Source organism: Lepidochelys olivacea, assembly GCF_965140295.1.
Source record: "Lepidochelys olivacea isolate rLepOli2 genome assembly, chromosome: 7".
In the NCBI taxonomy this organism is placed as follows: domain Eukaryota; kingdom Metazoa; phylum Chordata; order Testudines; family Cheloniidae; genus Lepidochelys; species Lepidochelys olivacea.
The window spans coordinates 121,424,596-121,450,477 of record NC_140417.1 but is presented as its reverse complement, the minus strand read 5'-3'; the positions used below and the strand labels follow the sequence as shown (position 1 = coordinate 121,450,477).

The 25,882-nt window shown below is 43.8% G+C and overlaps 1 protein-coding gene across 2 annotated transcripts in view; it reads left to right on the top strand.

Annotated features, from left to right (window-relative positions):
• NEURL1 (neuralized E3 ubiquitin protein ligase 1) overlaps positions 1-25,882 on the top strand; it is a 274,470-nt gene that overhangs the window by 136,978 nt on the left and 111,610 nt on the right. The window contains exon 1 of one of the 2 annotated variants that reach the window (XM_084635476.1): positions 6,854-7,091. The exons of the other annotated variant lie outside the window; for it this stretch is intronic. Coding sequence (XP_084491602.1) covers positions 7,058-7,091 — 34 coding nt within the window. The 5' untranslated portion in view covers positions 6,854-7,057. Of the gene's footprint in view, positions 1-6,853; positions 7,092-25,882 lie in introns of those variants that run through there. 2 annotated transcript variants of the gene reach the window in all.

Sequence of the window (25,882 nt, the reverse complement as noted above, 5' to 3'; positions counted from 1 at the left end):
CACAAACCCTGCTTTGGCTTTCATTTCTAATCTTCACTCTGCTCCACCAGTGATGCCCGGCTCAAGAACTCACTCATCTCCTTCTCCTGTTTAGCATCTCCGTGCCTGTTTCCACACCACCTCCAATGCACAGAGAATTCTCTCAAAATTTGCATTTTTTTTATATCATTGTTCATTGAGGGTAATTCTGCTGGTTTATGTCTGTAATGGCCAAATTCACCCATCAGCTGTTGAACTAACAAAATCCAGGCCCTGTTATATTCTAGCAGCCACTGCATAAAGCCTCTGGGCTGTAAGTGTAAACCAGGATTCCTGCAATACTGGACATGGGTCTGATCTATATCCGTCGCCACCAGGTAATTGGTAGCAATGTTCTAGGAAATGTATTGGGGAACCTCAGGTTGCTATGTGAGGTATATTATTACTATTTATTATTTGTATTACAATAGTGCCAGGGGGCACCTGTCATGGGAAGGGTCCCATTAATGTTAATAATTTCTACAAACACAGAACAAAGAGGTGGACCCTTCCATGAAGAGCATACAACCACTGTATAAGATGAAAGACAACAAGTGGATGCAATACACAGATGGGGGAGCAAAAGGAAACAATGAGATGCTACCGGACAGTAGAATAAACAGTGAATCATAGAATATCAGGGTTGGAAGAGACCTCAGGAGGTCATCTAGTCCAACTCCCTGCTCAAAGCAGGACCAATCCCCAACTAAATCATCCCAGCCAGGGCTTTGTCAAGCCTGACCTTAAAAACTTCTAAGGAAGGAGATTCCACCACCTCCCTCGGTAACGCATTCCAGCGTTTCACCACCCTCCTAGTGAAAAAGTTTTTCCTAATATCCAACCTAAACCTCCCTCACTGCAACTTGAGACCATTACTTCTTGTTCTGTCATCTGCTACCACTGAGAAGAGTCTAGATCCATCCTCTTTGGAACCCCCTTTCAGGTAGTTGAAAGCAGCTATCAAATCCCCCCTCATTCTTCTCTTCCGCAGACTAAACAATCCCAGTTCCCTAAGCCTCTCCTCATAAGTCATGTGTTCCAATCCCCTAATCATTTTTATTGCCCTCCGCTGGATGTTTTCCAATTTTTTCACATTCTTCTTGTAGTGTGGGGCCCAAAATTGGACACATGACTCCAGATGAGGCCTCACCAATGTCGAATAGAGGGGAAAGATCACGTCCCTCGATCTGCTGGCAGTGCCCCTACTTATACATCCCAAAATGCCATTGGCCTTCTTGGCAACAAGGGCACACAAGTGGTCACAACATACCAGCTATGTAACCATTGCCAAGAGATGTAATGCCAGGAGATCCTTCTTCAGGCCATGCCATCTTTTCAAGTCTCCCCATGGCTGAGTATGAGCCAAATCCCGACTTGCTTACTGTTTTCTGCCTCCCTTTATGTCACCCCCAAGAATCCAACTGTCAGATAGGCTTGGAAGAATCATGATTACACCCTATGCTGAGTGATGATTTAAACATTACATGACCAGCTCAGGGCCAGCCCCTCAGTGTCTATGGAAGTCAACACTGGCTTGAGACTGGGCCTTATATATATGTGGTTTGGAATTTTGTCCTTTACCCTTTGACGACCCTCTGTGAAGAGTGTGGGAGATCTCATCTGTATTACTTTTTATGAGTGTGATGCATGCCTCTGTCCATTTGATCCTTCTTATGCTGTCTGCTACATAGGTGCAAAGAATTAACTTAACTCTGGGGTGTTTTTTGTACATCTTCAGGAAGGCAGACATTAGTTGTAGACAGTTCAATCATAACAAACCATACAGGTGTCCAGTCCTGTTTTGTTTTGTCCCTGTTCCAAGGGGGCACAACCACCCCCAACTTAGGACAGAGCCAAGGCCCCAACAGTCAGGACAATGGAGACTACCTGCCAAAGACTTGGACTTGCTAATAACTCTTATCCACGGTAACACACACAGAGGGTTGGAGAATGGGAAAGGACTGGAAGAGACAAGGTGTTAGAAACTCTTATAATGACTCTTTCTAACAAGAAAAGACCAGACCAGAACCAGAGGAGAAGGCTGGGCAGGAGATGAGTTGCAGAAGAATCTTAAACTCCCTGATGGACACAATGCCCCCAAAGGGATCTTGAGAGTGGTGAGGAAACTTAAGGAGGGTCTTGTGAGCAGATGTTTTCTTTTTTCCATAGATCTGTCTGTCTCTTGTGTTTTGACTGAGCAGAGTGTGTGTGGGTCAGAAACGCCTCTGCAAAATCTGTGCTATTTAATTTAACTGTTATAAAGTCCCCAAGGGATTGAACTCTAACCCAGAGTGTCTATGCAGGTGGAGTTTCAGAGAGAGGGTGTGCTTATGCTACTGGGCGGACTTGAGGGTGGTCAGCACAGGTCTTGGGGCTTAAGACAACTAGACCACAGGGTCCCACATCCCAACAATGGGGTACCAGCATGGTAGTCTGTACCCTGGGAATGTGCTTGCAAGGCCAAACTTAGCATCCAGACACTGTCTCTGTTCAAATTCAGGAGGCTTAAAAGCATGTGGGATCCAAAGTTTGGGTCTAATACAGCAGCCTGGCGACTGTCCACCAGGGAGTTCATCCAGAGCTGCCTATTAAAGGCTCCTACTCTCCCCTCTTGTATCAGGGAGTGTGACTGCAGGGTTCTTCACTGCAGCCCTCCTTCTCTGTTGCCAGTTCCCTAGCTTGAGAGATGCCCCCACCTATTTCTGGCCAGGTGAACTTCACCCCCAATTAAGCTTCATTGTGTCCTAGCTCCCTGCTGGGTGCTGCCTATGATTAATTGTCCCTTTCTTGCTTATATTAACCCCTCTAGGGCTAATGTGAGGTGAATGCCCCATCAGAACCTGGAATCATTAAAAAAAGAGACTTTGCTAGACTGTATTGCTTTTTTCTGTTTTTTTGGAGGTAATTATGCATAAATGGATGAAGGGAAAGTGGTAGATGAAATAATGTTTGAATTTTGATAAAGCATCAATAGTGTCTCTCAATATGTTACACTCAAAACAGATTCAAATCTGCTTGGATAACATCAATGTCACTTGAACTGAAAATTAACTAGATGGTATTAACAAATGGTATGGTATTGACTGAGGGGGTGGGATCTCTTAAGTACTTAAGAGATCTCTGTTGCTTCGAGTCTTAATTCCTTCTTTGGTAATTTAGAAGAGGAAGTAAATAGCATGTTATTGATATTTGCAGATGATGCTAAAATGGGAGGAGTTGCAAATATCAGTGAGGACAGAGAAATAATACGAGGGGCCTAAAGATTAGAAAGTTAGGAAATTACAAAATGGGGACTTGGCTTGGAAGCATGTGGTTAATACATCTGCAGAAAAATAATGCAAAACACAAATAATAAGTAGGAGGGAGACACCCAGCAATTAGCAATGGCTGAAAGAGACACATGGGTGATAGTGAACCACAAATCAGAAATAAGTTGCAATGTGATATGCCTCCAATAGAAAGGTCAATGCTATTTTGAACTACCAGTGCAGAGGCATCATGGCGGGGGGGGGGGGATAGGTAATACTCCCTCTCTCCAGGGGTCTGGTTTGACTCCACCTGGAATAGTACGCCCGTGTCTGCAAAGGACATTACCAGAAACATATGGCAAATTGTGGGGAGTTCAAGGAAGAGCAGCACAGAGGTGAAGGAATTGATTGATTGAGGTTGGGTTAAGGGTTAAATATTTATAATTGGCCTTAGCAATGGCTAGTGGGGAATTACTTAGCATGTCTGCTCCTGACAGATGCTCATCACCTATCAGGATCAGGTCCTATACTAGTAAGAAGGGGAGGGGTGGGGGAGTATAAGTAACAGTAATATGATGCAATTAAGAAAGGGAAAAATTTAGTCTGAATGTCAGGAAAACCTTCCTTCCTGAGACTGAGATGTATGAAGCTGCGGAATAAAAGTCTGATGCTGTTTCCATTAAGGTCAGTCTGAGTTACTGAGCTGTCTGCTACAAACTTCTCTGGGAGCAGAATAATGAGCCCGTATATCCCGATGGAGGTGGTGGAAACCCCATTGCTTGGGACAAGGCAGAGAGGCGTGTGCTAGAGGGAACATAGCCAAGGAGATGGCCTGGATAAAGCTAAGAGGTATTTTCCATTCCTAACTCCTGTGATGCTATGATGCTCCCAAAGCTAAAGACTTCATCTAGCACAGCAGACAGTGCTGCAGTGGGTCTGTTCTTTTGTTACTGCTATAAATGAAGCATCATCTGGAGAAATAAATACAATTAGAAGAAAAGCTTCTCATGCACCACAGGCCACTCTACTGCCAAGAAGCTATTGAAAGCAATGCAGACTGTGATTTCCAGCAGGGAGGAGGGCAGCACAGACTCTGCTGGCTCATCCAGGGTAAAGCTCCCTTTTGGCTCCCAGGGATGAGCTCCTGCCCCTGGACTACTGTATAAGGGTCCAAGTTGGAGTCTCAGCTCTGATGATGGGCAGAGTGAGTCCAGTCACTAGTTGGGGCTCTGTTAATAGATAACAGCTGGGCCACTGGTTAGTAGCTGTGTGAGGTGCCAATCATTCTGGCAAGCCTGAAATATTAGCACACAGCACGTTTCATTTACAGAGCAATTCTATAAACACATTGTGACACAGAGGCTCCTTGCCAAAGGGTCCCCAGTTCTTTGCAAACCACTCTCATCTCAGACCTGACAAACTCACAACACCAAATGTGTCGTGCAGGTATCTACAGAAAGCTTGTAACTTGTCAAGATTCGTAATCACTGAGCAATGAATGCGTGGGTAATATTTAAGGAATAATGTATTTATACTGAAAGTCTTCTCGATGGACTTGGAGTGAAAGTTAGTGTCCAGCAGATATGTCTCAGTGATTGCCCATTCAGGCAGGAGAGAGTCGTTACCCTGCTCTGGTTAGCCGGTGATGCAATGCAAGGTTCAATTGTCCAGCCTTCCTCCATCTCAAGACTATCAATGGAAAAATATCAGAGACCACTGCAAGCAATCAAAACCACTTGGAGGTTAAATAAAGGGAACATTACAACAGACAGAGAGCCACCCTGCCTATGAACAAAGACAAAAGATGGTTTCAGTATAACAGAGGGTGAGGAAAGGTACTCTGTCTCCTTTCACTGAGGTGATGTCTTGGGAAGCAGGGATGTTCTCGTGAAAGATTGGATCCTGGCTGTGGGGAAGGCAGTCAGCTCTGCAACAAGTTGAACTTTGGGTTGGGGGAGGGAACTTAATTAAATAGGAAAGGTTACCATTAGTAAGTGTAGTTCGCGTTTTATGGTTTTGTTATTGCAACCATTTGTTTCCATCACTCCCTCTTATTTCTAGCAGAATCTCTTCCCTTTCTTAAATAAACCTTTTTCTGTTGTATTGTGTGTTATAAAGGAGCAGTGATTTAAGGTAAAATCAATAAAGTGGGGTGCACTGCTCCTTTGGGAGCAGAGGATCTGGGATTTCTGTGAGTAGGCAGCGTCAACAACTGGATATCACAGGCGAATGCTTCAAAAGGACTCAGGGATGGGGGTGCACCTATTGTAACATGCAAGGTGAAGACAGGGCTGGCATAGCCCAGAGGAGAGTGCTTGAGTGGCTCAAATGCCGGTAGTTTTCGGGAGCTCACACCCAGGTAAGCACAGGCAAGACTCCCGCATGCTGGAGACAGGGGGTAACGAGGTGACTCACAGTCCTGGATGCCCCAAGAATTGCCACACACATTGCCTGATTTTTCAAAAGGGCCAAGCAATAACCCTTACAATTCTGTGGCAAGATAAATATTATTTCCCATTGTACAGATGTGTATGGCGGCGAGATTACAGGAGCTGCCCGGAGCTATAGAAGAACCTGGAGACAAAGCCAGGATTGGGGGGAGGGCTCCTGATTCCCATTCCTGTGCAGTGAGATGGAGAATTGGTGGGTTGGAGAGATGCGGGGGGGAGAGGGAGTTACAGAGGAGCAACAAAGGAGAAGGCTCTTGCATCAACAGCGAGGGAGAGAGAGGAGGCCAGTGGTAGATGTGCACTCCCCAACCCCAGTCTCTAAACACCTCCATAAACCTGTCTCTGTGTCCCAGGGCTTTTAATAATGCTTGCCGTAATCAATCAGCGGAGGTAATGGCCTGGAGAGCAGGAATCATTGTATCTGAGCTGAGCGTGCAATCCTATCACAAAGGAGTTTACGGGGGGTAATGTTTTTACAGTTACAGTCTGTGGTGAACTGTTCTGCATTTCAAGCACTTCTACCTTGCTATTAAATAACTAATAATTAACCAGGAGAGGCCATTCAAAAAGTCTGGTGTGGTGATGTCTCGTAATAACTTTTTTTTTTTATCATACAAATCTATGCTAGGACTATGTGCTGGAAGACAGTAAAACACATATAAGGGGAGGGAAAGAGAATTTGTGATCGCCAAACTTTTTTGATTTATAAATGAATCTGTTTTGATATTTGCAATTAAGTTGGCAAAGTCTACTGCTTTGTTCTGGAGGTTGCTTAGAAGCATGGTACCGCTGGATTTATATCTAGGCAAGCAGCCACCTCCATCAGCGGAAACCTACTGTAGCATTCTACATTCTTCCTAAAAGATTTATCTGAAACAAGATCCATGGCTGGAGTGTTTAAAAATGAAAAACAGCCCCCCCGCCCCCTCCCCCCCCGCCCCGCAAGTGTTTGTACAGTGTGGTTTTAATTGTAATTGTGTTTCTTCGGGTTGCAGTGGGGCGAGGGGGTGAGGAGGGATGTTGTATCTATAGAAAATGCTTTGAGCTCCCTGGCTATTTCAGGAAGACTCCAAGTCTCCTCCTCCTTATGTAAATAAACATGACAGATCCCACTGCTTGTACTGAGGCAGGGTGGATCTGAAAGTGGGTGGAGGCTGCTTGAAAGGGTGAGCAGCATTCTGTGGTGTACGGATGTTATGTGTGCACTTATTGGGAGTCGCTAAGCCGGTGTGTGTGTGTGCCTGTGGTTTTGCATGCTGATAATGTCTGAATGTGCGGACTTCTACATCACTGCTCAGTGAGAAAGGGACTGCAAGGTAGCCAGCCACCTTGCGCAGTACCATGGGGGGACAGATAACAAGAAACACTCTATACGGTAAGGTGCTAACCACCACTGGTGTTTATACAGCAAATTATGTATGTAAATTCTTAGCCCTCTGCTTGACTCTTCTGCAGCACAGAGAATATGGCTCTGAAAGGTAAGCTAGGTGCAACACTGGGGACTGCTGTCTCTGCTAATTTTTTTCCTAGTTCTCTTCAAAATCATGTGTGAGAGCTGATCATATTTAAAGCAGAAGCCTTGGGCAGGGTGTGTGTTTATCTTATCTAATTCCATATGTCGTCTTGGTTTATTGCTTTGAATGAGAGACAAATATTTGTCTATTTAATGTTGACTACTGTGCTGACAGACAACATGGACAAAAAGAAAGTATGTATATGTACCCTGACAACCTCGACCAGGAAAAATGGCAAATAAGCATCAGTGTAGGTTTTAATTTAACAGAAGGTATCAGGGTTTCAAAATCAAAATGTTCATCTTTATTATTGGGGTTTTCTTTTAATCACAGATTGTGTGTTTCTGCTCTGTTTTATTTTTAAATTTTAATTTGATGTGGTTTAAAACAGAGATGCTGGCTTGAACTGACTGAGCTTAGATAACTAAGCTAAATCCATTAAGTACAGTATGCTGTATATGTTTGCAGGATAATGTAACACTGCGAGTCGGGGGTGGGGAATTAGAGAATTTTGTATAGGACAGTGCTGAAGCAAACTTTAGGACTGTTAATATGATATAGTGTGTGTGTGTGTGTATATCACACACCAGAATATGCTTGTGAGAAATACTATACTCAAATAATATTGAGCTTGCTCATTGCTTTGAAATGTTTTCTTTAACTTCTGGACATTGGACTGAGTCTGGAGTCTACCTGAATGAATATTTGGATATGCATGATATTACAATAATAAATATGAATGTAAAATGTTCCCTAAAGACATATTTACAAACACACATAAATTCTTTTCATACATACACAAAATGTAAATATTTCTTAGTTTGAGTTGAGATGTATTATGAATACATTAGTTATAGGTATTTGTCTGCTCCAGTCCCAATTTTTCTTATTTTCTCACGATTGTTAAACAACAATATAATTAACAAGTAAATATATTCAGCGAATGTGTATTGATTCCTTTCTCTCATGTATAGCAAGAATGTCTCTATAGATATTACCATTTGTTCATGAATTACCTTCTGCATTTTAACCTTTGGTCAGACCATTTTGTGTCTTTCTTTGCTATCCCTACAATCCACATGCTATTTGCAAAATAACACTACTGTTATGTCATCAGAAATAAAAAGAAGGAAGTCTCTGGATAGCTGCTTTGTCATCAGTGCTGGATTTTTTTTTTCACTTCATCTTTTTCTTTAATCTTTTCTAAGTGAACTGGAAAAACTTGGATAGAAACATTATTTGCATGATTGTATCTAGGTGTGGGGTTCCCCTGCTGACTTGCCACGACCATTGCGGTGATCACACAACTTCTGCCTTTCAGTGATACTGCACCAGTGAACCCAGTTCTTGAAGTTTTACTCTTGTAGGGGGATGAAAACAAAATTAGGAGATGTAGGTAATTAACTTTCTCAATTTTGTCTCTTTAAATAAAGCATAAAAGCTGCAAACTGTATGATTAAAGAGACGCACAACTGATAGCTGGGACGAGAAATGATTTGAAAAGTGATGTCGATAAAGGATTATTTTTTTAAAGCATATGTAGTAAAACACTTTTAAATTGGAAATTTGAGGACAACTGCTGTTGTGGTTTGTCTGCCTGTGGCTACCATACCTCAAGTTCCGTATTTCTATTGACTGCAGTTTTTTTATTTCAAAAGTACCTGAAAATGTTTACTTTATTAAAATGATAATTAAGAACAAATAAGGTAATGCTAATGGAAGGAGCTGGATTGATAGCCTGGGGGACTGGAGTCTTTTGTTTATAAAGAGAACAGGTACAGCAGAGGCAGAAGCATTGCAACCTCCCACCCAACTGACACTTGCCGGTATCCCTTTTGACCCTAAACTGGAGGGCTCAGGTGAAATTTTCAAAAGCACCGAAGTGACCTAGGAGACTTGGAGTCACGAGGCGCTATTGCAGCATGTGTAGGCATACCTAAGGTAGCTTCGATCGAGAAAGTGTTCTAAAAATGGCAATGTAGCCACAGCAGCACGGGCTACCCTCATGGGTACAGTCCTGCCCGGGAACCTTGGTACGTACTCGGGCGGTTAGCCCATGCCACTGTCTGTGCCACCATGGCTACAACGCTGTTATTAGCAAGGTCACACGGAAATGCCTGCATGTGTTCCAATTGGGTATCCTGATTACAGAGTAGGCATAGCGTAAGGGCGTGACTACACTGGCGGGTGTAATTTCCAGCTGAAACACACATACTCGTTCTAGCTCTGTTGGAGCTAGCGTGCTAAAAATAGAAGTGTAGCTGTGGTAGTGGGAGGGGCAAGCTGCCCCGGGTACTTGAATGGAATTGTACTCAGGACTGTGAGCTGCTCTTGTCAATGGTGCTGCCTTCTATTTTCAGGCACTAGCTTGACCAGAGCTCAGTCAGCGCTAGTGTGGGTACGTCTTCTCGAGCTGGAAATCACAGCTTCCTGCTCCAGTTCAGATGCACCCTAAGTCTCATGGAAGCCAGCTGCAGTGGATTGAGTTGACTAGAATCCATTAAATCCTTGGTGCCTCTGCTGAAACTGCCTGCAAGGACAGCTAGTGTCGGTGGGGCTCGTTTGGTGTGATGTGAACACGTGTCCACTAGAAAGCGGGCTGAAACCACAAACTTCTGTCCCAGAGGCCATTTAACAGGCGCCAGGTAGCAATGAGTAATTCATCTGGGTTGTTACTGACCCTGGCTGGATTTGAAAGAGTGACTTAGAGAGGAAAGTCTTCATATACCATTCATGATTTAGATAGCCTGTTTAGTGGTAAAAACAGGATGATAGTGGGTTATTTGCTATGGAAGGTTTTGACTGCACTGATGCTGCATGGGGGGGCTTACAATGGAAAGGAAAACCTGTATGCACTCCATCACTGTAACTAGCATAGCATCATAGCATCCTCCATTCAATAATCTCAAGGCCCTTTACAAACAATGAATTAAGCCTGACAATATCCCTGAGTGGACGAATATTGTCATTACCCCATTTTGCAGACGAAGACACTGAGGAGTGGAGAGCTAAAGTGAGTTGCCCAAGGGCAGTCAGTTTGTGGCAGAGGTAGGAGTAGAACCCAGCAGCCTTACCTTCCAGCTCCGATCTGCAATCACAAGACCACCTCTCCTCCCCGCTAATAGTATTTGTAAATATTATGTCTGCTTAAATTATTTTAAAAGCTATAGGTAAGCTTATGTCTGAAGTCCTTTGTGGTGGGGGGAGTGGTGATTTTATTTGAAATGACCACTGTATGCAGTTCTCGTGCACTTCTGTTACCACTGACTTCAGCAAGAGTGTGGAAGGACAGTAGTGCGTGCAGATTGCCCTAGTAGTGGGGTTGATGGGCTCTCAGTGGAGTCCTGTGTCATCTCTCAGTGGAGTCCGGTCCCACCACAGGGGCTTGGAGGTAAGGCACTTTAAACACGAGAGGATGGAGTTGAATTGGGTTGAGCTTCCTGTAACAGACCCCTGAATGAAAACCTTCCCAACATGCAAATAATGTAATAAATTTATTGCATGAATGACGAACCCCTTGATTTTTAGAAGAAAATGTCTAATAACGGCGTATGTACATCAAAGGCAAGGTTTATCACTGTCCTGCCCCATGTAGATGAATGTCATGCAGTGTCCGAGCATCACTGTGTAGTCTCTGTCCACATGCCACTGTGCATTATATGTATTATAATTTATCCTATTCTGTTTCTCTCTCCCTCCCCCAAATCCATATCAATACTCAGTGCAATTTTGGATCCTATATATAATCAAAGAGAGTAAAAGTTACAAACAGTAAGTTCAAGGGGAGCATAGCTGAGGCCATAAACTTTTGAAAAAGGTGATATCCATAAATGTTTTTCTTTAAAAAGGTCTTTTTAAAAAGAAACTGTTAGCCCCAAGGGAGATTTGCCTTGTTTATCGGAGGCTGCAATGTCTCTATTTTGATGAAGTGAGCATTTGTGTGCATAAAATATATACATACAAAATTGCACTAAATATTTATATCAAACAGTACTTGCCATTTAATCCTAAATGAAACATAGCTACAATATACACATATATAGTAGTAAGCATATCCCTGCAATACATTGGGGATTGGGCTCTCTATTGCCTGCTGTATTCCTTTTTAAGGCTCTTCTGGAAAGAAGTAAAAATGGTTTTCATATTATTGATCATTCACAACGCTACTGTAGCTCGTTTGTTGCAGACCTAATTCAATATCCCCAAATCCTTGGGGTTTTATGTGAGATTGGGGATTGCAGGATTGGGGCCCATTAGTTTTGATTTTGCTCTGTCTTTCTTTCTTAGTATAAAGATGACTAAAAAGGCTTCCTTAGCAAGGGAAGCTACTGCACTTTACTGTGCTGAGAGAGACAGTCACTTTTTGTTTACGTGTAGAGATTTCAGACTAAGATGTAGAGATCTCTTCAGGGGGCTTTCTGCTACCCAGGATATACACAGTGGATTAATTCAGATGCATGGGGTTGTGTGGGTGTGTTTGTGCATGTGTGCACACACACATTTTGCTTAGCTAACCTCAGCCAATATAAATGATGATCAGCAATAATGCTCTCATTCCAGGGGTTTAATTTTCTTTTTAATCACCCACATGTCGCAAGCATTTCACATAATCATGTTACAGAATAATTCTTACCAGCAGCAAAGAAAAAGAAGTATAAAGTGTGCCATTTCCCAAGGGCACGTCTTCACTAGCAACGTTAAAGCGCTGCCGCGGCAGCCCTTTAACGTTGTTATGTAGTCGCGGCACCAGCCAGCACTTTTAAAAAACCACCTCCACGAGGGGAGTAGCTCCCAGCGCTGGGAACACGGCTCCCAGCGCTGGGAACACGGCTCCCAGCGTCGGTGCACTGTCTTCACTGGCACTTTACAGTGCTGAATCTCGCAGCACTCGGGGGGGGGGGGGGTGTTTTTTCACACCCAGGAGTGAGAAAGCTGCAGTGCTGCAAAGCGCCAGTGTAGACAAGCCCCAAGATGTAATTAGCATCATCGTAATTGGGGTGGTGATGGTGGTGGGGAATGGCTACTGAGAACAGAGAACCACATGATTTGATTGTTGGCTTGGAAAGCAGCAAAGTTCAAAAGATACATTGGTCTGTATTGTTTAGATTGTAAATTCCTTTCAGGAGAAAGAGCTGTGTACCTCACCAATGTAAATGGTGTCTATTTGTGTGGATGTGAGTGTGCATGAACCAAATTTGCCTCTCCCATGGACAAAGCCCATAGTGCAGTGGAACCATAGTGGTAGGAAGGTCAAGCAGGATGCACAGAGGTTGCATAGGGATCCCCTCGGCACCAGTGCTCCATGGTCCCTACATGTCAGGGTGGAGAGAGCTTTGCAGCGTGGTGAATGGATACCTGGCAAAGTGGACCTGCTTAGCAAAGCCTCTGGGTCTGTTTCTCTTCTGCCCTGTTCCTTTGTGTAATCATTTATACCTGTGCAAAATGGGTGCAAAACGCTGGCATTCTGATGTGGTCGCATTTCATATCCACTTAAAACAAGTGTAAATGGCTATACAAGGGGCAAGGCAGTGGATATTTGGCTGTTCCATGCGGGGGATGGGGAGTGCAGGACAACAGCCACCGCTTGATGTCTTGATGTTGTGTCTTTCGGCAACTAACGATGGAACGTTTAGAGTTATTTCCCTAACTCTAAAATGGATCCCCTATGCAACCTTACTTACCCTAGCTTTGCAGATTGGCCCTTTACTTTTAGCACTCTCATAACTACTGATCACATAGTAGATGTTGTATCTATACGTAGTAACTAATTCTGCTCTCATGCTGGTGTGAATTAGGATTAACTCCAGGGAGGTCAGTGGGGTTACATGAGTGTGAGAGCAGAAATAAGGCCCATCAGCTTTCTTTCCCCACGCTGTATACTCACTGTATATAACATGAATGCTTGACAACCTTTTCTAACACAGGTTGGTTGAATTTTCCCCTGGTAATTATTATCAGCAGTTTATCCCAAGTCCACAGTTGATCAGACACAGTGTATCCACCTTCAGGTATAATACTTTCCTACTACTTAAAACTAATTTAGCTTGCAGACACCCTAAAAGAAAAAGGGAACAACCGCAGTGTAAAATGCTGTCTCATTAGAAGGAAGCATGAAGCCTTGACAGCACTGGAGCCTGTCAGCGAGGTCTCTGCAGATACAAGTAATGTTAGTTAATTTTTTTTATGGACTCTAAATCCTCACCAAGCTTATGGGACAACTGATCTGGCTTCCAGACTTGGAGTGATTGACAGCAAGATCAGCCTTGCTAAGGTGGATCGTTTATTTTCCACATTTTATCGGCCTTGCTCCCTGAGAAACAATGCAAGGTGAGGGAGAGGAGGCTGTTGCCAAATTCTCCCTGCATTCAGTAAGACCAGTGCATAACTCTAAAAGTTGTATCTTTTTTTAAAATTAATCCAAATCAGGGCTGGACTAACTGATGCAGAAGACCCTGGGCAGAGTGCCATGTTAACATTTATTAAAAATGGAGCTACCAAAAATTACTTCAGTTCATGCCAGAAACCTTTGACTTGTCATAGTCAGGTGTCCCGGGGTGGTGTTGGTAGAGTTGCAGTGACTGCTGGGAAATCCCATGGCATAAAGTGCTCAGTGCCTCTACCTAAAGGCGTTTCATGGACATTCAAATTTACTTTTGAAAGTTACATCCATTTTGGGGAGCAAGTTATTTCTGTGACATTGATAGGCACTGTAGAGGACGTCTCTTCATACCTAAATGGCAGGAGAAGAACATGCCATATTCCAGTTCTGTTCTTTACTTTCCGATGGGCATTCTTCTTCTTCTTGAGGTTTTCGGTGCCCACCTGGTTATCATCAGCCTACAAGGTATCTGAAGAGTTCCTCTTGTGGTGAAACCTAAAGACCCTTCCTCCAGGGTTGTCCAGCCTATCTTCTCATAGCAACTTTGTTGCTAGCATCTTCTATATGTGGTTAGAGATTGGTGGTACTATCTCTGATAAAAGAATCTTTCTCCTTCATTATTTTCTCTCTTGCTGTCCTAACATAATACCGTTTAGTCTCTGCTGAAGACATGGAGCGGAAGGACCCCCCTGCTGCTGAATTGCCGCCGAAGACTCGGAGTGGAAGAAGCGGCGGCGGCAGGTCCTTAACTCCGGGTGTGTTTGGCGGCACTGAAAGACCCCTCACTGCGCAAGTGCCACCGAAAACTCTCGTGGGGGCCCCTGTGGGGCCCGGGGCCTGGGGAAAATTGCCCCTCTTCCCCCTCCCGTGTGGCCCTGGAGGATGTGATATAGGTATATAAAATAGCGAATGGTCTAGACATATAAAATAGTGAATGGTACACTCTCTAGACCAGTGGTTCTCAAAGCCAGTTTGCCACTTGTTCAGGGAAAGCCTCTGGTGGGCCGGACCAGTTTGTTTACTTGCTGTGTCCGCAGGATCGGCCAATCGCGGCTCCACCTGGCTGCGGTTGGCCGCTCCAGGCCAATGGGGGCTGCAAGAAGGGTGGCCAGCACATCCTTTGGCCCGCGCCGCTTCCCGCAGCCCCCATTGGCCTGTAGCGGTGAACCGCAGCCAGTGGGAGCCACGATCGGCCGAACCTGCGGACACGGCAGGTAAACAAACTGGTCCGGCCCGCCAGGGGCTTTCCCTGAACAAGCGGTGGACCGGCTTTGAGAACCACTGCTCTAGACCATTCGTTATTTTATATACCTATATCACATGCTCGCTTCATCTCTTCAGGTAGTCCTATCCTTCTCCATATGGAGGAGAGATGAAAGTCTTTTCATGCCTCTAACATTTCGCACCTGTCGCTTAGCATACAAGGAGTTCAGAGTGACAGATGATATATTTAACCATCATTCATTTAATGATTAAACTGTTTTTGCACTGTCAGGAGAGCTTCTAGATTCTCTGACATTCTAGGCAGTCATCCACATTCTTAATCAAAACATAGTATTCCCTGAGACAAACGAATCACCTTGTTGAGAATGTGTTGCACAAAGTCAAATTTACTAAACAAATTTTATTTGCAGTGCTAATCTCTCGCAGGAACTGAGGGAAAAAGATCTCTGCTGGTGTGCTGCCTAATTTAGGGTGTATGGTTTCCTTTTAATAGTGTGTTGTGTGAAAGGATGTCCAAATACGCTGAGGGGCAGAATTGGGAGCAATCTATTAGTCTAAAAATAGTTAATTAACTAGATTAGGCAAAAAAAGAAAGGTGTGTTTCCTGAAAGGTAAAGGCGAAGTAGAGAATTGACTTCGGCTTGCTGGCCCGGAGAACCATCTTGGATTATTGGTTGCACGGCAACATGTCGTGGCACAGAGAAAGACCTTTTGTCTCTTAAAGCAGTGCTTCTCAAGCTATCTGATGTGGGGGACTGGCAATTTTTTTTTTCCAATATGCGCGCAGACCGGCAGCCAATGGCTCGCGGACCGGCAGCAGTCGGTGGACCACCACTTTGAGTAGCACAGTCTTAAAGCATTCCTCACCTATGTAGTGTAAATGCACAGGGTGCCTGCCGGACACAAGCCTCATGATCCAAATGCCTGTGATCAAAGCAGATGCCAGCAGAGGCTAGAATCCTGTGTCAAGGTGCTTCATGTTAAGGCTGATCTGCTTTAGTGCTGTTGTCTATTTGTCATTCATCTCCTATCCTCCGACAATCAACATTGGTTTCCTTTTTAAAGCACATATATCTGCATGAAGCTGATCCAGGATGAGCCGGAGCTTTCTGGTGCCAGAATCTTCTCCTCCACAGCTCTTCCTATCTCGGGCAGGCTTACTTTGTGTTTCTGCCTCACTGACTCTTCCTCCCTTGACCCTGTACCTCTTAAAGGGACACTATCCTCTATCAATTATAGGAATCTTAGAGATGGAGGAGCGGGAATTCTCGATTTTATTTTTTTTAGTTTACCTTGTGCATTTGACAACCCAGTGAAATGGACAGGGTCAGAGAGAAGCACAGAAAATGATGAGAGGCATAGAAAACTTCTCCCAAGGATTGGGAATGTCTAATTAAGAGGGAAAACGTGAGAGAAGGATAGAAAATAATGACTGGCATAGAGGAAGTAAATCAGGTGCTCTTATCTGCCTTTTTTCATAATCCAAGAACAAGGGTTGTTCTGCCAGGCTGGGCCAGCAGGGCTCTTATGGCATTCTGGCCACAAGTTAAAACTGCTTCCCCAGGCAGAAGCTCCAGGGCAGGGCACTGCAAACACAGTCCTCCCTCTTCTGAAGCCAAGTCACCCACCATTTCCCCCCACCCTTCCACCAGTGGGGGGAAATTGACACCGGTGGTTTGGAAAACATTTTTAGGCCACGTTACACCAGTGTAACTACGTCCCATTTTACTCAAGGTGTCGTTGGTACTAGAGTATTGTTGTTACGTGAGGATCGGTGGAGCATGGAGGCTGAGTTTCGGTAGATGGGATGTAACCCAAGCCTGGAAATTCTATTCTGTAGGGCACTATGCTAAGGGTTATCACTTGTTGTGCTTTGGCAGGATGTCCCTTTTCTGAACTTGCTGATCAGCCCCACCAGTACCCAAGAATTTGCTCTGGGTAAGTCTGTTGGGGTGGAGGGTGAAGGGGTGGGCGGCTTTTATTGTGAACAGGTCCACAGCCTGTGGATCCAGTGATTTGGTGCTTCTGTCATGGCTGTGCTCTGGGACACTCCAATACCAGAGTGATGGGTACTGTTCAGATGAATCGGTGGATGGACTCATGTGTAGCCACCTGTTTCTGAAGTGGCACGGTAGGGAGTGGAATATCTGCCCTTCTGACGCACTTCAGTCTGATATTATTGTGACTCAAAGGGTACAGAACCCTAACCAGACGTATTGACCCAGCAGAGCCAACAGTGCAGGAGTAGCATAAGCATATCTGCAAAGATAGTTCCTAAAAATGCTGTTTCTTGTTTCACTGTGGACGGAGTCCTTGGTCTGTCTGCCACAACTGCTGACCACACTCAAGTATCCACTCAAAATAGATGCCTCTTGGCATTAGTTTTGGTAACATGAGTTGGTTTCGGATTATTTGGTGCTAGTCTGCACTCTCAGGGAAATGACTGAGGATGTCATTTCTTTCCTTTCCTCCTTAGCTCTTCGGAATTCATCAGAAGCAGCATGGTCTGCGGACTATGCGCTGCCCTGGGAGTCAGGCAACCTGGCATTCACTCACGTGATCATGAGCAAATTGCTTAACTTCTCTGTGCCTTGGGTTCCCCATGTCTAAAATGGGGATAATGATCCTTACTCTCCTTTGTAAAGCACCTTCATATTTCAGATGAGAGGCACCATATAGGTGAGAAGTATTCTCACTCAGTACTGTGGTCAGTGAGGGCCGAACCCATCACTAGGTATTAGACCCAGGATACTAGTACCCATGCTCAGGTTGTCATGGGTTTTAGTATTCTGGCATTTATGGATTGTTTTAAGATTTTATCACATCTGGAAGAACCGAAGGGGAGAGAAGCATAGAGTAGGGAAGAGATACATGCAGGGCGGAGGTTGGGTGGCAGAGTGAGCTTACTTTAAGAGATGAAGCTCTGAAATGTTCCATGACGTTCCCAGAATCTAGAAGGACGTTTTCCCCCTGACTTCTGTGGAATTATAGCAGGGATCTATTTGACCCTAGAGCTTTTCCAGACACTTGTCTATGGAAGTGTTTTCCTTCTCTGCCTTATCTGAGTGCCTCACAAGTTGTTAAAATCTCTCTCACTCATAAGTAGGAGTAAATTGTTTGTTTAGATATCAGGATTTTTTGTTTCGTTCAGCTGTAGTCTACTTAATTTTAAAGTGGACATTTTCTATATTCTGAATAGGTCTTTATTGTATCAAAAAAAAAAAGGTCTTGTGCCCCCTTAAGAAATATAAAATATAAAACAGCTCCTGTTTCTGCGTGATTGCTCTTGGATTGCTTCTCAAGTAGCAAACTAACAAAGCTCTTTTCCCGGAACTGTGATAAGACGGTACTAACTCATACCTATTGTGGGCTTTTCCCACATAGGTGGCTGGGAACTCAGAGTTTCCGGAAGTCTCCACCTGATCAGTCAGGGAAGGGTTGGGAATGGTTTGCTCCTTTCCAGGTGAAACAGGCTGGGTATTTGGAGCCTGAAACCTGTGGGTCCCTTGATATGTGTGTGAGTGGCCCTTTGCTCTTGGCAATCTGTGCTGCCTGTACTGTACTCCTTGCCTGTACCCCACAAGCTCTCCTGGGGGAATGCTGGGGGCTCAGTAGGTAGCTGAGGGGGACTGGTATACATTTAATATTGATGTAACACAGTACATGTGGTAAAAAGAAAAGGAGGACTTGTGGCACCTTAGAGACTAACAAATTTATTTGAGCATAAGCTTTCGTGAGCTACAGCTCACTTCATCGGATGCATGCAGTGGAAAATACAGTGGAGAGATTTTATATACACAGAGCACATGAAACAATGGGTGTTAACATACACACTGTAACAAGAGTGATCGGGTAAGGTGAGCTATTACCAGCAGGAGAGAAAAAAAACCTTTTGTAGTGATGATCAAGGTGAGCCATTTCCAGCAGTTGCCACTCCATACGGCTAAATTCAGTGCCTTGCATAATGACAGGTTTCAGAGTAGCAGCCGTGTTAGTCTGTATCCGCAAAAAGAAAAGGAGGACTTGTGGCACCTTAGAGACTAACAAATTTATTTGAGCATAAGCTTTCGTGAACTACAGCGCACTTCATCGGATGCATGCAGTGGAAAATACAGTGGGGCTCCCCCACTGTTTTTGTTAGTCTCTAAGGTGCCACAAGTCCTCCTTTTCTTTTTGCGGATACAGACTAACATGGCTGCTACTCTGAAACCAGTAGATGTGGTATGTCCCACTCTAGTGGCTGGTTAACATAGAGGATATGAGCCTACCACTGCTAATGGAGGTACTCCTTGAGCTGACATGGGAGAGCCCTGTGTTTTTGGTGTTGAATATTCCAAGTTCAAGTTAAGGTGTCATTGACCTAGTTAGTCCAAACTGACTTGTGCCAAGATGCCCCATGGATTTGGGGTGGCGGAGGACATGCTGTCGGCAGGCAGCCCCCTTCCTGCCGGTAGATTTCAATCCCCATAAAGGAGGTGTAAGTCAAGGACTAACTTGCCCACCCAAGCATCAAAAAACACTCTCCATCTACAAAAAGAAAAGGAGTACTTGTGGCACCTTAGAGACTAACCAATTTACTTGAGCATAAGCTTTTGTGAGCTACAGCTCACTTCATCGGATGCATTCAGTGGAAAATACAGTGACCTAAAAACCTCTTCAACGCATCATCAAGGATCTACAACCTATCCTGAAGGATGACCCATCACTCTCACAAATCTTGGGAGGCAGGCCAGTCCTTGCCTACAGACAGCCCCCCAACCTGAAGCAAATACTCACCAGCAACCAAACACCACACAACAGAACCACTAACCTAACAGGAACCTATCCTTGCAACAAAGCCCGTTGCCAACTGTGTCCACATATCTATTCAGGGGACACTATCATAGGGCCTAATAATATCAGCCACACTATCAGAGGCTCGTTCACCTGCACATCTACCAATGTGATATATGCCATGATGTGCCAGCAATGCCCCTCTGCCATGTACACTGGTCAAACTGGACAGTCTCTACGTAAAAGAATAAATGGACACAAATCAGATGTCAAGAATTATAACATTCATAAACCAGTCGGAGAACACTTCAATCTCTCTGGTCACTTGATTACAGACCTAAAAGTTGCAATATTACAACAAAAAGACTTCAAAAACAGACTCCAAGGAGAGACTGCTGAATTGGATTAATTTGCAAACTGGATACAATTAACTTAGGCTTGAATAGAGACTGGGAGTGGATGGGTCATTACGCAAAGTAAAACTATTTCCCCAGGTTTATTCCCCCCCCCCCCGCTCTCCTGCTGGTAATAGCTCATCTTAAGTGATCACTCTCCTTACAGTGTGTATGGTAACACCCATTTTTTCATGTTCTGTGTCTATATAAATCTCCTCACTGTATTTTCAACTGAATGCATCCGATGAAGTGAGCTGTAGCTCACAAAAGCTTATGCTCAAATAAATTGGTTAGTCTCTAAGGTGCCACAAGTACTCCTTTTCTTTTTGCGAATACAGACTAACACAGCTGCTACTCTCCATCTACAGGTTTCCAGTCCTTTTTATTCAAATTAAAATTGTTTTAACACAAATTCAACAAATCAGTCATGTCCTTCCTCCCAACCTGGTGTTTTCTGCAGGAACCCATCTACTCCCTAAGGATTGCTTTCCACAGGCCATCTGTTGGGGAGACACAGGAAGCCTCTCTGTTCCCTGCAGAATTACTCTCCACAAGCCATCTGCCTGGGAGTCACGTAGTAGTTGGGTTCTTCCCCCTGACCCAGGGACTCCAGTACTTCTCCCTAGCAACTGAGCTACTTGCTGGCTCTTACGAAGATCAGATGATCTTCAAGCTATCTTGTGATCCCTAGCCTCACAACATCATCTGGGAGGCAGCTCTTTAATCACCAACGGAGGTTAAGCCGAGCTCCCTTATAGGGCCATTCCACCCCATGACAGGAGGATTTGGGGAGAGACAATTGTGGACCCGACAATCTTCTCCTGTTCTGTGCTGGATCCACAGCTTGATTCCACCTTCTGTGTGTGGGAACAGATGGGGAGCAGTTGGTCCATAAACAATACAGTGAAACACAAAGGTTCCATTTTAATTTTTTTCATTGGGGAAGCCAAATGGAAAAAAATGCAATATTGGTATAAAAGGACATGTTTAGGTTTATAGGAGCAGAACCCCCCCCAAACTATTTAAAATACTTGACAATATCCCTTTAAAATGCAAGAAGTTAACATACTGTGGCTCACCAGGCTTTAGACATGACCCTGGAGTAAATGCATAATGTCCTGTGGCTTGATGAAAGTGTTCTGAAAAATTAACAAGACAGACTGACTGCAAAGCTCTTTTGCCTAAAGGCAGCTTTTCCAGGGTTTTTGCACTTTTCCTTTGTAAAGGGTGAATGCTAGACATGTGTCCAAATGTTGGCTTTGATGCACAGGCATCAGTGATGCAGCCTGTGAAGTGAAATAAACACTGTACGTCAATTCTTGTTGATCATAACAAAACTGTAAATAAAATGTGCATGAGGAAAAAGACAACTTTTTGGCTTTATTTTTTTGACACCCCAAACTTCTTCTATAAGCTACCCATCTTCAGTAGGAAGTGAATACAATGATAAGAATAACAACTAATACCATACTGTTCTCCACTACTTTCTATCTGAAGACAGACAGACTGATGATCAAACTCATAAAGATTGTTTCAGCTGGAATTTTCAAAGGTCTCTTACAAAATGTGTTAGATTTGGAAAAGTAACAAGAAGAAACAAAAGTAGCCTCCATCAAAGGGAGCCCAGTGTTTCCCCTCAGTAACATCCTCCAGCAACTGAGAACCAAATGGCTTATTTCTCTGCACACAAACTCCAGGGGAGCTGTAGGTGCTCAGCATCTCTGAAGATCAGGTGTTTTTTGTTTAGCTGCCTAAATATGGATGTAGATGCCTGTCTTTAGGTTAGGAGGCTTGCAAATTTTTGACCATAATGTATAACCTTCAGCGGGTCTTTTGGTGAGTGTAAAGTTTTTAATTTGGAAGGAAATGAACAAGAACAAAAAGGTCAAGTCCACCATGCACTGTGACCAGTCTTATGAAACTTGACTTTTTAAAGGGAAATAAAAGACCTAAGTCATGAGCCAAATTCTGATAGGGATGTAAAATTGTAACCGGTTAACTGGAAGCATTAGTTTTACCGGTTAACCCACCTTAACTGTTAACCCCCGCGTTGGCTGGCCCCAATGGCCCCGCGCTGGCCAAGCGGCCCCAGCAGTCCCGCACCAGCCAGCCGGCCATCCCCAGCAGCCCAGACTGGCTGGAGTGGCTCCAGTCCCAGCCACGCCGGTGGGCAGGATCAGCCCCAGTCACTTCATCGGTTAATCGTTTAAACAAAATATTTTTAATCATTTAAATGGTTAACTTTTAAAATGGTATTTACATCCCTATCAGGTGCATGCATGCAGTTGCCACTCAACTCCATGGAAGCTACTCATCTGAGAGTGGACTTTGGACCCTTTACATTTTGTAAAAACACCATACCTCTGTTATTGACAAGACTTTACAGTATTGAAATGTGACAACATTTTAAAAATCTAATTCCACATGCAGATGCAGCATTGATATTGTTCCCTTGTATTTCATTCAGCTTGGAAAGGGAAACTAATTTGAGCACTTTCCTTTTCTAGTTACCCTAAGCCAGCTCAGAGCTGCTGTTTGATTTCACAACTCTGAAGGGGAACATTACAAGCATGTAGTCAGTGCTGTTTTTATTTTCCCTTCATGATGTTGGCTCAGCTTGTTACTGTACCATATTAAACCTGGCAACAAGGAAAGGAAACCCTGTGTTGAATTAGCAACCTAGTCTGTTTTCCATTTAACTGAAGTAGAGAAACCCATATTATTAAAACTTTATTGAAATATTATATCATATTGCTGAGGAATTGCCTGGGATATGTAACCAACTGGGCAACCATTGAGAATAATCTTGATTTTTTCAGGGATGCCAACCTGAAAAGCAGAAATTAATTGACAACATTCAAGATTTTGTCTTAACTTTTTGTGGATAAAATGTCAAACACAAGGAAGGCCATTAAACTCGGAGAATGCATTGATGAAGCCCTGTATAGGACAGAGTTCTGCTCTAATTTATGCCCAAGCAACCTAGCTGACTTCACTGGGGGTTGCACAGTACAACTGAGATGAGAATTTGGTTCATAGTGTGGAAAAATAGAGATGCAGAATAATTTTGCATTCATACAACTTGTCCGGTGTCAAACATGCCAGTTTTTTTTACTGCACCCACCATAATTACAGCTCATGGCTCGCATCCTGCGTTGAGATCTGCTGATGAATACAAGGCTCTAAGTAGAGAAATGGTACATGGGCATTAGGGTTCATGTCAGCAGATCCTGATTCAGCAGCTGTGCCACACCATGTAATGGTGGGTGCAGTAAAAATCTGGCATCTAAGGGATACCACCACATGGGTGCAGTGGTCCATACCAGTGGATCCCAGTGTAGGTCTGGGGTTATAAAAACAAGCACATGAGACCAAATCCTGGAGTCATTCTTCAGTTTGTAGTGACTACTGTATGAATTTGCCTGAATAAGGATTGCAGGATTTTCCAGTTTGTAATGTTACAAAGGGTAAGGGAAATTTCCTAATGACTCACATCCCAATTCAGCTGCTCCCCACAATCCTGCAACACTGTAAGATCATCGCCTCCCATCAGGCAAAAATAAAAAATCAAGCCGTCTCCTCCCTCACTCGTCACCTACTCAACCCGGTGATTTAAGTCCTGCTTTTTTCCACGCTCTTGTGCTCCATACATAGCTGCATTTATGGCAGAGCTCTGAACCTTATGACACTTTTCATTTCTTCCTCTTCCCCCGACCACCATGCTTCCAGTATGTTAAATAGGCTCTTTTGCATGGGCTTAACTAGCTGTTTTTGTTCCCATTCCTGGGTATGTCTAACAGGCAGGGTACCTATTCCTTCAGTGTGTCCCTGTTAGTCCAGCTAACCAGAAATCCCATCTTTCTCTTCTCTTTGCTTTTGTTCATAACTGATCCTCTCTGCAAGTAAGCCAATTGATGTGACTGGTACTGCTCATTTGTGTATGGAACACTCTCGTGTGGGTATGGGTTTGGCAGAATCAGATCTTTGGCTGTGAGACGAATAAAGCATTGGTCACAAAGCATGGAAGCATTAGGATCCATTCTCCTCTAAATACACCCAGGCAATTCACAATGACATTAATGGAAGTATCAGTCTACAGGTGGTGGAACTTAGTGAGTGGATGATAACTAAAACTAATAGTTTTCTATCTAGATATCCCTCCAGAAAATGGCTTGTTTGGGGGGTAGCTGCCTCCAGAATGAGAATATTTTGGTGCCATTTTGTTCTCTAACATAGGGCTTAAGAAACAGGTTTACCTTTTCATGACCTATAGTAGCAAATATTCATGACTGACTGGTGTCCTGTGTGAGGTAGTCAGTGAGAGAATTGTCAGTTCTCATGGTTTTAGTTGTATTTTTCTTTAGGCAAATCAGAGAACTAGTGGTAGTTTCATAAGATGTCATGATACTCAAATGAACTAGATATATATGTATGCGCACACATGTGAATGCAGCTATACACACTGCTGCCCTCTACTGGATGGTGTCAGAACTACTGTGTGTGTCATAAGCACTATACTGCTAATTTAAAAAGGCACTGAGCTTGAGAAAAAAAGTTTCCTTTGTTTTGTAAACGTTTCTTCCACCCACCCCCAAAAGGTAAATTTTGGATTTACTAAGCTGATGGAATCCTTTTAAAATAAATATGTCATTTCTAGTCAAGTGGTTGCTATTTGTTTTCAGGCAATAAGATGACAATGCCCTTGATCACTTGTTTAAAGCCCTGGTGCAGCAGATGCCAGAGCAAACAAGTTCCTGTGTAGACTACTCCAGCAGCTATTTATAGTAAAACATTAAATAATGTCTCCACCAGGCTGGTGTGGGAGTCGTTTATGCAGCCAGTTGGAAATAATATTCACACTTCACTTGTGGGCATAACCACTGGGGGATGCTGTTACTTTGCTGCTCGTTCTTCTGTGGTTGGTTTGTGCCGTTTGGGTTTTGTGTTAGGCAGTACCAAGGGAAAAACCCCCACTACTCTTAAGCTGCTAACATCCATGGGCTGATAAAGCTGCTTGTTCACATAGCTACATGGCCATCCAGAGTGGGGGGGTCTATTGATTTAACTATTTTGCTGACCATATTGAGAGGTGATGGGTTGGAGTCAGGGAGTAACTTATCAGCAATGGGTTTCTAAATTGGTGTAACTTAGGTGCTGAGCAGCCTGAAGAAGGTGGAAGTTAAAGCAACTTTGAATTTGGCCCAATGATGGAGAAAATAAGATTCTGCATATTAATTAACTGATTAGTAAACTAATCTCTGCTCAGGATGGAATTAAATGTGAGGCAAATGCCATTGCTAAGGCAGATTTTTGACTGAAGGGAGAAATGTCACCCATTAGCCTGACTTAGACTTGGAAGTTCTTAAATCAGTTGCTTGGAAAATGATTTTATTGTAATAAGCTGTGCTTGCTAATACCCTTCATCACTAGTGAAGGCTGTCCCTGTTGAGGCAGGAGTTTCCTTGGTAGGCCTGTTTGAGCTAGTGGGAGGATGTTGCTAGACTGGAACGCTTGTGGCCTGATAATATGTTGGCAGTCTTATTCCTGGTTTCTATTTCCACCTCTGCGACTGACTGACAAAATGAAAATGTACTGGTTAGCTCATGGGAGTGGGAGGCAAGGTTTGCAGCTGACAAAGACTGTATCAAAGGTTTCAGAGTAGCAGCCGTGTTAGTCTGTATTCGCAAACAGAAAAGGAGTACTTGTGGCACCTTAGAGACTAACCAATTTATTTGAGCATAAGTGAGCTGTAGCTCACGAAAGCTTATGCTCAGATAAATTGGTTAGTCTCTAAGGTGCCACAAGTACTCCTTTTCTTTTTGTATCAAAGGTGACATATAACCTGGGGCAAATTGCGTAGCCTTCCTGATCCTCAATTCAC